The following is a 13,350-nucleotide window of genomic DNA, read 5'->3' as shown; positions in this document are numbered from 1 at the left end:
GCTAGTGCATGTTATACATTTAGGGCTGTTAGCGTCCTCTGTGGATCTATAACTAGTTTATTGTTTCCAGTGCGTCATATAAGAAAAAAGATGGTTTTTGATCAGAGAACCGTTTGATGTGCCGTCTGATTAAGTGAAAAATGTTACCACTGCACAGACAGCAGGAGAGTTGATTACACAAAAAACACTCTGTCAACAAAAAATAAAACAATTTGCACAAGGTGGACTGGTTAGAGACAGAACTGCACTTATTTTTTTCTTTTGTAAAGGCCTGCTGCCAGATTCTGCAAACGGAAAGGAATTAAAACTTAAAAGCACTTTGGGAACATTTAACTCCAACAAGGCTCCTGTTATGTCAATGATAAAAACTGATAGAATTTTAAGATGTGTGCCAGTTTTTCATTGAAATAAGTGTAGTAGTTCTTGACTGAGGAACTAACAAATCAAAGTTATAAGTTGTGTAGTTGTGTGTATGTAATGTATTATGCATATTTAGATACCTGTCTTTCATGCGCTGGTGCATGCGGCCGTGCTGGACACACTGTTCCTCCATGTCGGAGCAGCGAGCTCTCAGACTCTTTACCGCCTCCTCTAGGTGTTGCTTCTCCAGGGCCAGCTGCTCCAGCTCTCCTCTACACACACACACACACACAGGCAATGTTAGCTGAATAAAATATGAAATAGTGTTTTCCTAAAAATAATTTGTAGTAACACTTTCTAGATCAGACGTCACAAACTGCTTCACAATACATGACAAACATGATAGAAATTAAATATATAAAAGAGAGTTACAAATAAATAATTAAAACTTAGCAATGGGAAGTCTAAACAGGTGGGTCTTGAGTCCACAGTCTTCACAGACCTTAAGTCTAAAGATCTGGAGACTTTAGATCTGTAGTAATAACTTGTTGTTAACATACAATATGTTTGTTTAGAAATATCCTAGTTATACTGTATAATAAAGGAAATGTATTTCTGAGAGGAAAAGGGTTGATCCTCACTTTGAATTGATAAGTGACGTCATATACTGAGCAACCAATGGCAAACCAACTACATGTACTCATTTATCATTTATTTGACAGCGACAACAGAGATACAGACAGGAAATATTTTACATAACATGTTAACAGTGTTTTATAAATGTTTATTCACGTAACGTTAAATGCATTGGTGCAGAAATCTTAAATGTTGGATTATTTTAAAGCTCCTTCAGGCGCTGAGCCACACCGCCGCCCCCATGGTGATTGGATCACCTATCAGGGATCTCGAATAACTACGACTGGATGATATGAAAATAGAAACGATCACCCCAACCAATAGGACATACAACAAAATGGTCCCTGGCCGGACGTCGCATTTACATGAAATTCGTCTTAACCACGAATTCATCTGAGGCCCTGAACGTCTTTGTCTGCTGCACAACATTACACTAGACAATCAGTAGATGGCCTCATTGTCAGACTTAGAACTGAAAACAATTTGTCAAGACTTTTCTCATTTGTCTGCAACAGTCTCGGTGTAACCTCGCTTAGCCCGACTGAGGCCGTCCAGCAGGACTTTAACCGCTACACTGGGCTTGGACTCCAGGAGCTCAAACAACCCGAGGCACAAAATACACCAACACCACACTGCTGCTAAACTACGTAACACACACGTACAGCAGATGTAGGCTACGAGCCTTCATGCCAGTGTGTCAGCATGTATGAGAGTTCCTACCCGTGAAGAAAACACATCCAAGGTGGCAGTTATTACTGTGTACATATTTTTGTATTTAGTATTGATGTCCACCCATAAGAAAACACACAGGGGTACTTTGGTGTGTGTATTGTGTGCACGTGTCCTGTGGCTGGTGAGGCCAGTGCGGTCTGGCAGGGCCAGATTGGGGGCTGTCATGTGACTAATGTGCAGCACAGCTCCAACAGCTGACAGGACACTGGGCCCAGGGTCACTCACTCACACACACACACACACACTTACACACACACTCAAGTACACAAACACACATACACACAGGCAGCCCAGATGGAGAGCTGTGTAGGCCTGCTGTGACTACTGTAGCATCAGGTTAACAAGAAAACAGGTCAGACTGGAAAGCAGTATGTAGTATGTTGACATACTCTGTCCAAACAGCCTGGATAGATGATGCTTCATGAACTAATGACATGGATGTCCAACCGACAGAGGGAATAAACAATGGAGCGAGGAAAAATGACTGGAAAAGAGAGGCTTTGTGTGCCTACACAAGTAGATTTGAACTCACAATGCAATAGAGTGAATACACGTTCAAACAAAGAGGAAATATGACGAAAGAGAAAATACTGACCTGCTGTTTTCTGTCAGCTCCTCTAGTTTGACTCCCAGCGTGCAGCACTCGTCCTTGAGCTTCCTGATCAGGGAATTCTGGGAACTCAGCAGACTGTCCAACTCTCCAACTGCAAATCGATCGTTGGAAAGTTGTTGGTTACTGTGAGGTTAACCACCGTGGGTGATTTTGTGTGCACTTTGAGTAGCAGTCAGAAACGCTGTCAGCACGGACACTGATGGAGGTTTACGCAACGTATCACTTCTGTTAAGACACTTTTCAGCCCACACGCCTACACTGAAGTTCAGACGTTGTCAAACTCGAAAGCCTGCCTAGAGGATCTGTTGTCACACCATCATCTCCCACCTCCCCTTCTCTCTAATAATAGAGACATGTACTGTATATATACAGTATATATACTGTTTACATACTATGTATTCAGTATCTATCTCTATCTCTCTTCGCTTACTACAGGAAACATCCTTAACTGCTGCTCCAAGTAAGAAAGACAACCTCAGTAAAAAAGAAATGACATTTACATTTGTAAGACACTGACAGTGAGCTGTGTAATTTATGACAATTTAAATAGGCTCACTCCCTTTTTAATCAAATAATAGAAAAATTGACAAAAAAAATTATGGTTAGCATGGTTAGCAGTATTTCCGACTGTCACCTCCAAGAATAATGTGAAATATTAAATGTCAAAAAAGATATAGGCGAAGTGTTTCTTTGACACAATTTGAATGCTTTTCATAAGAAAAGCAAAAAAGGGTTAATTTTTTTCATGTGGAAAATCTTCATCTTTTCATATATTTCAGTGTAGCATAAAGAATATGTGTCTAAATAAAAAAAATTAAAAAAAATGTGGTTACCTCATTGACCCAGGATTTCATTTTGGTCATGCTTTCATTTAAATTAAAGTTTCAATTTTGGAGACAAAAAGACATTGTAATGTAAGTTTCATGCTACTGTGCCATCTAATATACTGTAAAATTCTTAGGGAAAAAAAAGTTTAACTCGACTTAGAAAGCATCATGGCTACTTCTATTAACACATACAATACATTACCAAGAGCAGGCCATCCAAACGGCCTTAAATATGTGAGAAAAACATCCACAGTATATTACGGACAGAGCTGAACAATTACATCGATTGTAACTAATACTGCAGCAAAAGTGCATAAGGTTATAGATACATATGGTTCTTTGTATTCCCAAAAATGCTTTTGGTCAACATTCACATTCAAATTGTTCAAACAACAGGCGGAGATGTACAGAGGAAAAACACAAGTACAGAGAATAGAGGATGGAAAAATAAAGTGTGGTAAATGGTAAAACGAGATGGAAAAAGAGAGGGGGATTGTTGTTTGAAAGCACTTTCTCCTTTCCACCCTTCCTGCCACATCCTCATCCGCTCATGGGGGCCTCTTTCTGAACAATCCAACACTGGGCTTTCATCATTCCTTTGAAATGATCCAACATATGTCTGCTCTTTCAAAATAACAATGGCTGTTGCTTGGATTGAGGGAATGATCCACCTGCTCCGGCATTCTGTTACAGTCAACCGAAACCAAAAACACCAAGGACTCGCAGTCTTTGAAAAGTAGCTCACACTTGTAAAGTTTTTTTTTTTTTGCATATAGTAGATGTTGGGAGGGAAAGAAAGAGATAGAGGAACTAAGTACGGTAGAGGAAGAGCCATGGTGGTAGATGCCTATGCTATTATATCATTTACCCGCAGGCTGAAATTTGACTCTACACTTTTTGTAATTTTTCTCTTCTTCTTTCTCTATGTACTACATGAATACTTTTAAAATATAAAAGGAGGACTGGGAGACGTGTCAAGGCCAATGCCCAGTGATGTTTCACGTAATATTCTTCACTGGCTGCACATGTGTGTCCACTATGAGTTACCAATAACCTTTCATTCCACTCTATACAGCCTCTGTCCCCAGATCACTGCATGGAGGGCAGAAATTGGATGCTACAGAGCATGAAACTAAACTACACAAACTCACGGACGTGCACACACACGTACACTAAACAAAGTTTGGTCAGTGCTGGAAAAGTTGCATGAAGAATGCTAATTAGCTGAACAGGCTTTGAATGCGTCTGGCCATGCGTAGGCCAAAAAGAACCCTGGGACACAGAAACACAGCAGAACTGGCACTGGAAACAAACAGAGAAAAATGAGGGAGGGAGGGATGGAGAGAAGAAGCGTGGCAGGGAGGGAGGGATGGATGGAGAGAAACAAATATCTGATATCATCTAGAGGCTGCTCTGTACGCATTTACTCAAAAAAGAAACATGAAAAAAATAAATCTAAGGTGGGAAGGAGCAGAGAAGAAGGGAGAGGGGGGACGGATGGATGGAAGGACAAACGGATGGACAGAGAGGCGGGATTTGGAGAGCAAGAAAGCTAATTATCCAGCTCGTCTGTTGGGTTGCACGGGGAGAGGAAGTGATGCGAGCTACTAAAGGACGTCCACCCCTCCATCCCCTCCCCATCCACAGTTTCCTGCTGTGCTCTGATGTCAGCTCTCTTTAGACAACATGTGTGCTGCCGACATGCGCCAGAAACAAACCCTTTGTTTACCCCCCCCCACACACACACACACCTCCCCTCCTTCCATCCATTCCTCCCTCTGTACCCTCCATCTTTGTTCTGCGTACCAGCAGGCTCCCTGGTTGTTGAAGGGAACCACAGGTAAATAAAAAGATAGGAGAATGGAGGGAGGGAGAGCGGTTGAGGGTGGGTGGTGGGTGTGGGGGGGGGGATCCAGATGGTGCAACAGATGTGCTAGCAGCAGCAGCTCTGCTGTGCAGACAGACAGCGAGCTCTGAGCTGGGTCTCTCTGCGCTGCTCCCATCACCTTCCCTCTGCTCTGCCCTGCTATTCTCTCGTCTCCTCTCAGGGCTTCTGTTCTGCTCTTTTGAGGTCACTTCAGCTCAAATGATTTGTGTTCCTGTCCGTCCCCTCCCACTCTGGCCATGTTGTGTTGGTGCGGAGCAAGGTGGCACAGTAAGAAGGAAAGCCATCCTTTAAATAGAAGTTGCAGGTTCAAGACCCTGTTCCAGCAAAGATCCACCCTGCTGAAGTGTCCTTGAGGAAGAGACTGAAACCCTCCCAGTTCCAGTGCTGCGATTCTGTAGTTGACCCTGATTAACTCTGCTGTTTGGCTCCTTGCAGTTCTGAATATTCTGACTCAGTGTGCTCCATCCTATTTAGTTTTGCTTTGTTCAGCCCCCCCACATCACCCTCCCCTCTGTGTTAGACAACTAATATGCTTGTGTGCCATAATGACCTACAGTAAACCTACTGAAATAGCAAATTTGAGGACTTGCTGCTGTGTGGCCGTGTAGAGATGTTCTCAAGTGTGTGCAGATCTCTACTGAAACACTTTAAAGCAACCCCCTATGTCCAACTGATTTGGCTGAATTGCTGCTGCCAGACACAATCAGCTGCCATTCTAGCTGGCGGGCCAATGGCCACCAGACGCAGGACTGGAGCGTCTCTGAAGAGTAAAATTCACTTATGAATGTATAGAACTGAAATGCATAGAATGATATCTATTGTCGTGTGACATTCATTTAATATTTAATGATGCATTTCATTAGTTATTGGTTGTCAGCAGAACTACTTTTACTTGTTTGTTTATGTCTCTTCTTCTCTAAAGTCTAGCATAAGTATAGCAGGAGAATGAATGCCACAATACACACTATTTAAGAATAAGAGAAGATGGTGTGCTGCTTACAGTTATTAAAATAAGTTAAGTTCAAGCACAGAGTTTCTGTTATCACAGAATGAGCTGAAATGTGTATACAATACGCTTGCAAAACAAAACTGGCTAACCAAATGTAGCTGCTGACGGACAGACCGCATGAAGACGATACGCCTCTGAAACTCCTCCAGTCAACATTTGAACTGGGACAGAGATGCGACGAAGCTGTGGCTCAAAACCGAAACTCGATGCAGCTGCATCCAGCGGACATCCAGGATGAGGTTCAACTACACAAGACTTTAAATTACATTGATAAGAAAAACATGGAGGGGAAAGGAAAGATGGGTTTTTGACAAGCTGATATTCTTGAGTAATCGGATACTTAGTTATCTTTGAAATAGGTCAGATATGTTTAATTAAGTCAGAGAGGTGAGATGGAAATAGTGAGCTATGAGACAAGTGGACGGTATGTTTGGCCTGGACCACTGCTAGGTGCCACTGCTGTCGGTGGAAGAACTGACCTCTCTGCTGGTGTTGAGCCTCTGTTTGCTCCAACAGCACAGCCAGCTCTCTCTCTCTTTCCCGCGCTGAAAGGGTCATAGACGCCATTTCCTCCTCATGAGCCTGTTCCGAACTCTCTCTGTCCTGTCTGGGGAAAAGGACCGGGGTGTTAAAGGAACATTTAAACCACAATCCTTTTTACAATCACAATAATTTATCCACATTTTCCAATATTAACTGGCTGTGTCTCTCTCCAACTATGACATTTCAAAATAGCATGGTGTTCATTGGATGCACAATTTCATCACATAACTTGGCTTACTACAGTGTGTGTAAAAACAGTGTTCATCCAAACAGAGAAGCCAAATGTTAGTCTGTGCCTAAGATGATTGATTACTCATCTTCTGATTGTGGCGGAGCATGAAAATACTGTAGGCTTCACCTTCTGTCTTAAACATATCATTTCTTTTACAAAGTAAATATAAAGTTCATTGAAAGTTTAGAGTTTTTCAACTGACTATGATTAAAATATAGGCTTGTTTTACTCTACGTTGATTACATTTCAATCAAGTTTATCATGACAGCACACACAGCAGTTGTGTTTTGGTGGTAGGGCTGCTCTGTTCTTAGTTTACTTTTGGACAGATTGGGCCTTTAAGTGGCTAGTACATTAAAAACAAACTGCATGCGAGCAGCCCTGAAAGCAGTACATTCAATTATTGCTCTCATAAGGAGAAGTGTAAAATGAGTAGGATTGGGCATCGAGAACCGATTCAAACTTGGAATCGTTTCAAAAATTACGATTCCAGTGGAATCGTTTCTTTATTGGAATCGTTTGGAATCGTTTAGAGGATTTGGTTTCAAATCTGATCATAGGTTCCAAAGTTTACATGCAAAAGTTTTGGTTTCCGAAGCAGCCAGGCGCTTGTTGGGATGCAACCTTGGAGCACAGTAAGCGGTGCTCTAGTGTGGCTTTATTTTATGTTGAAAAAGCCCTGGAAAACTGCAAACCACCACTGAATCAAAATAAAACTTCCCTCTTATTTGTGAAATAAGCATGTGACCCGTTTCAACTCCACCCCTCAAAGAATCGGAATCGAGAATCGATAAGAACCGGAATCACAAGGAAGAATCGGAATTGGAATCAGAATTGTTAAAATCCAAACAATGCCCAACCCTAAAAACGAGAGTGACGAATGAGTGTGAAATACCCCACATCATACTCAGTGAGTATAAAAAAAAAAAAGTAGGCCTTCAATTTGTTTGATCGGTGTATTCCTAATAATTCCACCATACTTGTGTGTGTGAAGATCTGTAATGTGGAAAAAAGGCTGATAGATTAACACAGAGGTGAGAGAGAAAGAAGGAGGAAAACACACACTGTACAAACAAGATGAAAGAAAAGACAGAAAGGAGAATGACAGAAAAGACTCAGGGGGTAGAAGGGTAAAAGCGTCAGGCCACTGTCGGCTTGAAGACCCCTGAGTGATACTGCAGCTGTCTATAAAACATACGCACGCACGCGCGCACACGCACACACACACACGCACACACACACACACACACACACACACACACACACACACACACTTTTGCAGGAGTGTAAATAGAAAAGATCGGCCTGCTCTGTGATATTACTTTGCTCAAGGTGCTTGTCATTCTGTGCATTTCCTGTACAATTTGTATCAATATGATTCAGTTTCCAGCCACATTAATGCCGAAAACACGTACAACACCACAGCGACAACATCAGTTGATTAATTGTATCTTTCTTTTAGTTATATAAGGTCTACATATAAATAACTCTGACTTCCTAGTTCGAATGGAAAGCCAACTAGCATGACACATTTTGTAGCAATCAAATAGTTTTAATCTCCACTCCCTTTGTTCGTCTCAATAACAAATAACTGGCATTGAACAACACTGCATTTTACTCCTGTTTGAACCAACTTTCTAACTTAGCTGAATGTACCCAAACAACAGAGGAACAGACAAAGAAGGAAAGAAAAGAAAAACTACAAAGAGAGGAAAAAACGAACGAACAAATAAACAGAACTCTTCCTGAAGTCCAAAGGCGCTAATGAAGAGAGAATTCTCCAGTTTAAGTGAAAACTTTTCTCCCCTACAGCGCTTGGCCTGCATCTCTAAAGTGACCGCGTCTGTCTGTTCCTTCGTGTGTGTGTGTGTGTGTGTTCTCCTGCTGTCCTGCTGTCTGGGGTGTGAAAGCGGGTGGCGGGTGTACAGGGGACACAAGGAGACTGTGTGTGTCTGTACTCGTATGAGTGTGTGTGCGTGTGTGTGTGTGTGAGAGAGTGAATGAACCCCCGCTGGGCTTGAACAGCAGCCTGAGCCACCAAAGCGCACACCAGGGCTCAGCGGGAGATGGCGGGCAGGCGTTGCCAGCCATTTGGTCCTGTAAGAGGTTCCAGGGGGCCGTGTGTATTTGCGTATGTGTGTGTGTTTGTGTGTGCGATGGAGGGGGGCAACTCACACCAGACCTGTTTACCCACCAATTAGCATCAGACAGACCGCCAGAAAGTTCCAGCAGTCAGCAATAGAGTGGTGTTGGTGAGGACAAGGAGGTGATGAAAAACAGGAAAACAGGAGAAGATAGAAAAGCAAAAACACAGAGAGCTATCACATATTTGGCATCTGTTTGGTTTTGCTGATCTACTGAACCAACATTTTACAAGTACAGCCAAATAAAGTTGTGCACAGCAGAGCAAAGCAGACTCAGGGCCTTTATTTCTGGAAACAACCTTGAGGAGAGCAGCTGATTCTAAGTTTTGGTTCAATAAGTAAGGTCAGAGGGTTCAAATCCCCGTGACAAGGGCCTAAAAGCCTCATCGAGAATTAAATTTAAGCGGAGAGTTATGAGCTTCTTTCCCCTGCGCCATTTTGTATCCCCAATCTAATGCAACGTGTTTACTTCCAAAACGAACAAAATGGCTGCTGGTGAGCACTGTCAAATTAAAGCATAAAAAAGAGAAAGCATAGAAGAGATGTCAGTGGAGAGCCAAGCCCTGGAGCAAGAATTAAGGGTGACGGGTAGAGCAGAGGCTGAATATGTGGGGCTGGAGCTGGATAATTCTCCCTGGACAATAATCTGCCTTCCAGCTAATTGGTGAATGGGCTCTGGGTTGCTGCCTGTGGCAGGAACTCTCGTTTGGGCCTAGGAGGCAATAGACTGAATGTTCAGTTAGTGGATAGCTGGGCCTGTTTGTATATGGCTGGCCTGATGCACTGTAGGACAGCTTGATAAGTATGGCGAGAGCTGCATGGGCCAGGGGCCTAAGGTAGGCTGGAATAGCTCTGGGGCTGTGGCCAGGTACAGTGGCTGCTGGGTAAGTGGGAGGTGGCAGAGGCGATGGCTGGCTGGCTAGCTGGCTGGAGCAGAGAGGAAGAAGAGGAGGCCCAGTCTGCACTGCCTGCCTAAGTGGGCACTATTCAAGCTGTTGCCCATTAGATGTGGGGTGCCAGGGCCTGACCAAGCACGGAGTTTGCAGCACCCCATGGTGCAGCCGGCATCCCACGCCAGAACCACCAAATGCTGTGGTTTATCAGAGAACGAGCACAAATTGGAGTCAGACGGTGGACTTGGAGGAATTGTCGCCAACGCCAGACACCACTGACCGCTGTTTGGGCTAAAGTAAAAGAGACAATACTGTCCCCCAGTAAACACAATATCACCCAGATACACATACACACAAAGTGAGGTCACCCAGTGAACACACACACACACACACACACACACACACACACACACACACACACACACACACACACACACACACACACACACACACACACACACACACACACACACACACACACACACACACACACACACACACAAATAAAAAGGGAAAATCTTTGTGTAAATGTAAATTACACAAAATATATGACATTTCAAATAACTATCAACATGATTGATGAAGCTTATGAAACTTGAGTTACTTCCAAGCATTCTGTTACCAAAAGCAAGGTAAAGATAAATATTGTATGAAAAAGATAAATAAAAAGATAAAAAACTCAAGAGAACAATCCCTCAAATCAATGCACATTCATATGCATGCACAGATACATTCCTGTGTTGCAAAAATAACAGGTGTGAAATTTACATACAGGTGAAAAGATTGTGAGCCCAGCCTATAGCACAAACATGTAAACACACACGTGTTGTTCGCAACAAAGATTTGTTCAGGAGGAGATGGAGGATCAAGAGGAAAACTAGATAGAATAATACTATTTCTGTCACAGAGGACTGTACTAATCACTACAGTATACTCATGGCAATTTTACATACCTATGAAATAGTATCAAAACTTCTAAATGAGTGTTTTAGATGCAACTTTTATAATCAGACAATGACCGATTACCTGCCATTTCTTGACTGCTTGTAACTAAGATCTATTTAACCGTATCAACAAAAATACAAAATGAAGGATCTCAGAATTGTATTTCTAAGATACCTTTGAAATTAAACTGATACACTTAACTACATAACTGGATTTTAGAAAATCAATTACATTTCCATTCAAATTCATTATTTAAACTGATGACAATTATCTTGTAAGACAATATTGATTTACTGAAATGCACTAATGCTATACTATAAAAATACAACTGTTAACTATTTGCTCAACTGCTCAACATAGTGGCACTCGTGATGATTATTTTTTGTGGAGAAATTCCAGTGGATCCACAGCTATTCATGATAGACTGCATTAATCAGACTGCATTAATATTCAACAGTTTGATACGCAAAACTACAAAGATGATTACTGCTGCTGTGTGAGTGGGCTTGTTTATGTGTGTGACTGTGAGACGGTGAGACAGAGGCCTTGTGTAGGCCTATCTAAAACGATACTGCCAACAAAGGATGAGAGCACCACAGAGACAATAAAGTGACATATTGAACATTTGCTGCGCTGTCACTGATGCGGTGTACAATAAACATCTGAATTGTTTCGTGTAGCAGACAGTGTCACACAATTTTCTCTCACACGCACCTAAATGTGTTTTAGCACATTTTTATTAAACCTCCGGGTGATGTAAGTCAATCACTCTGCTCCCACATTTTTCTTCTGACACCCCTCCCTTATCTCTGCTGCTGCTCTACTTTAGGAAACAAACAAATCAAACACAGGCAGCCTGACACAGCCTCACCGCTCCTTTACTCCGTGCCCAGCCCATCTTCCATCTATCTGTCCATCTATCTGTCCACAGCGTTCTCATCTCTGCTCCGATCCTTTTTTCTGCTGTATCCATTTCTCCCTCCTCCCTCCTCTATTCCCTCCCACCCTTTTTTTCCTGTAACTAAACTGGCTGTGTCTCTCTCCATCTGCTGATTCTTCCTTCAGCGGCCCTGCACCTGTTCACACCTCCTCTCCTGTTGGCCACTCTCTTCTCCCCTCTTACACCCCCTTTATCTCTCTCTCTCTCTCTCTCTCCCTCCCTCTCTTTCTGCTCAGTGCAATGCTGCCAGGCCCGTTTCTGGCTCAGTTAGCCTCTCTGTCATTCAATCCATCTGTCGGCAAGTCAACTTTGTTTACAGCGGGCGGCCCAGGCCTCTTTTTCTTCTTCAAGGAGCGCTAAAGCCCCCCCACTACCACCAAGGTCAGTGGCGAGCCAATCGTGCCCAAAAAACAAAAAACTGCAACTGCTAAATAAGCACAAAAAAATTTAATTTGCCCTACCCTTACGACACACATGGACAATAACTCTCTTGAAATATGCACATCTTAATTATCTCAATCTCTCGTGCCTATGAATAAAGAAATTCATGTACAAACAGCTACAAATGCACAACCCTCACAGAAACAAACATTTGCTGTTACAGCACAAATTCCCTCAGAGAGAAACCTAGGTCTAGATTTGAGTAATTAGCTGCTGATTGGCCTCTGTCATCATCTATCTCCTCTCAAAACAGAGTGAGAGAAGTTTAAAAGTCTTAATTGGCACAGTTGACTGATGGTCTTAATACAGGAAGAGCGGACTGGCAGCGCAGGCATCTGTGATTTTTAAAAATAAACACACACCATAAGTACAATATGCTCCCATACTGACCTATTCCAGAAACCCAGTACTCTACGTGAGTGTCAAATCTGTGCCCTACAGAAATAGTTGTGGGTAGCATATGTGGCAGGGCTGAGGGTCAAATCAATTTTAGTTGAGAAGGTAAATGATTGGCTAGAATTAATTATTTCAATCAGGATACCAGCTTCAAGTTACTTCTCATTAGACATTTGATAAAGTGAATAATACATGCTATATGGATGTTATAGTATGAATGTCAAATAATTTAATATAAATGTAGAATAAGGGTAGGAAAAAAATAACCCCAAAAAATGTTGTCATGTTTACAAGTGTGCATTTCTAATTGATATTAAATATTGAACCTCATTCAATTTAAATAAAGAATTGAGAGATCAGGGGTGGGTCCTTAGGGCCTCCCTGAAATATGATCCCCCCACCCCCCAAATCCATTAGGCTAGAGTGCTGTCAATCTGACAAATTTGATTTCCTTTGGATCAGAGTACTGTCACTTTGCTGCCTGTTCTGCCAATCGTTGCCTTTCCATTTGGTTAATAGATATACTTTAAAACACACATTGTATGGCAACTGGGTACTTTGTTGAAATTTTGAGGCCAGTTTAGAAGCAGAAACATATTGAACTCACTGTAGAGCACTGAGCTGTAAGAAATAAATTGTGTATTGCACTTTATTTCTGTTCTGTTTCCTATTATCTTAGCAAAATAACATTGTTTTGTTCTATCCTATCCAATATTTCTAAGCAGATTTTCTATGCTGTATTCTGATAAAA

The 13,350-nt window shown here is 42.2% G+C and overlaps 1 protein-coding gene across 4 annotated transcripts in view; it reads right to left on the bottom strand.

The window, feature by feature from the left end:
* The window catches only part of sdccag8 (SHH signaling and ciliogenesis regulator sdccag8), a 72,647-nt gene that overhangs the window by 41,514 nt on the left and 17,783 nt on the right, over nt 1-13,350 (bottom strand). For 3 of the 4 annotated variants that reach the window (XM_039784365.1, XM_039784367.1, XM_039784366.1), the window contains exons 14-16: nt 6,545-6,672; nt 2,324-2,432; nt 501-632 (exon numbers count right to left, since the gene is read on the bottom strand). In XM_039784365.1, the coding sequence (XP_039640299.1) occupies nt 501-632; nt 2,324-2,432; nt 6,545-6,672 (369 nt within the window). Of the gene's footprint in view, nt 1-500; nt 633-2,323; nt 2,433-6,544; nt 6,673-13,350 lie in introns of those variants that run through there. The other variant, XR_005637161.1, reaches the window with a different exon arrangement.

The sequence above is a fragment of the Perca fluviatilis genome, chromosome 19 (assembly GCF_010015445.1).
Source record: "Perca fluviatilis chromosome 19, GENO_Pfluv_1.0, whole genome shotgun sequence".
NCBI classification, from domain to species: domain Eukaryota; kingdom Metazoa; phylum Chordata; class Actinopteri; order Perciformes; family Percidae; genus Perca; species Perca fluviatilis.
Note: the sequence above shows the minus strand (reverse complement) of the source record. Positions and strands in the feature narration are given on the sequence as shown.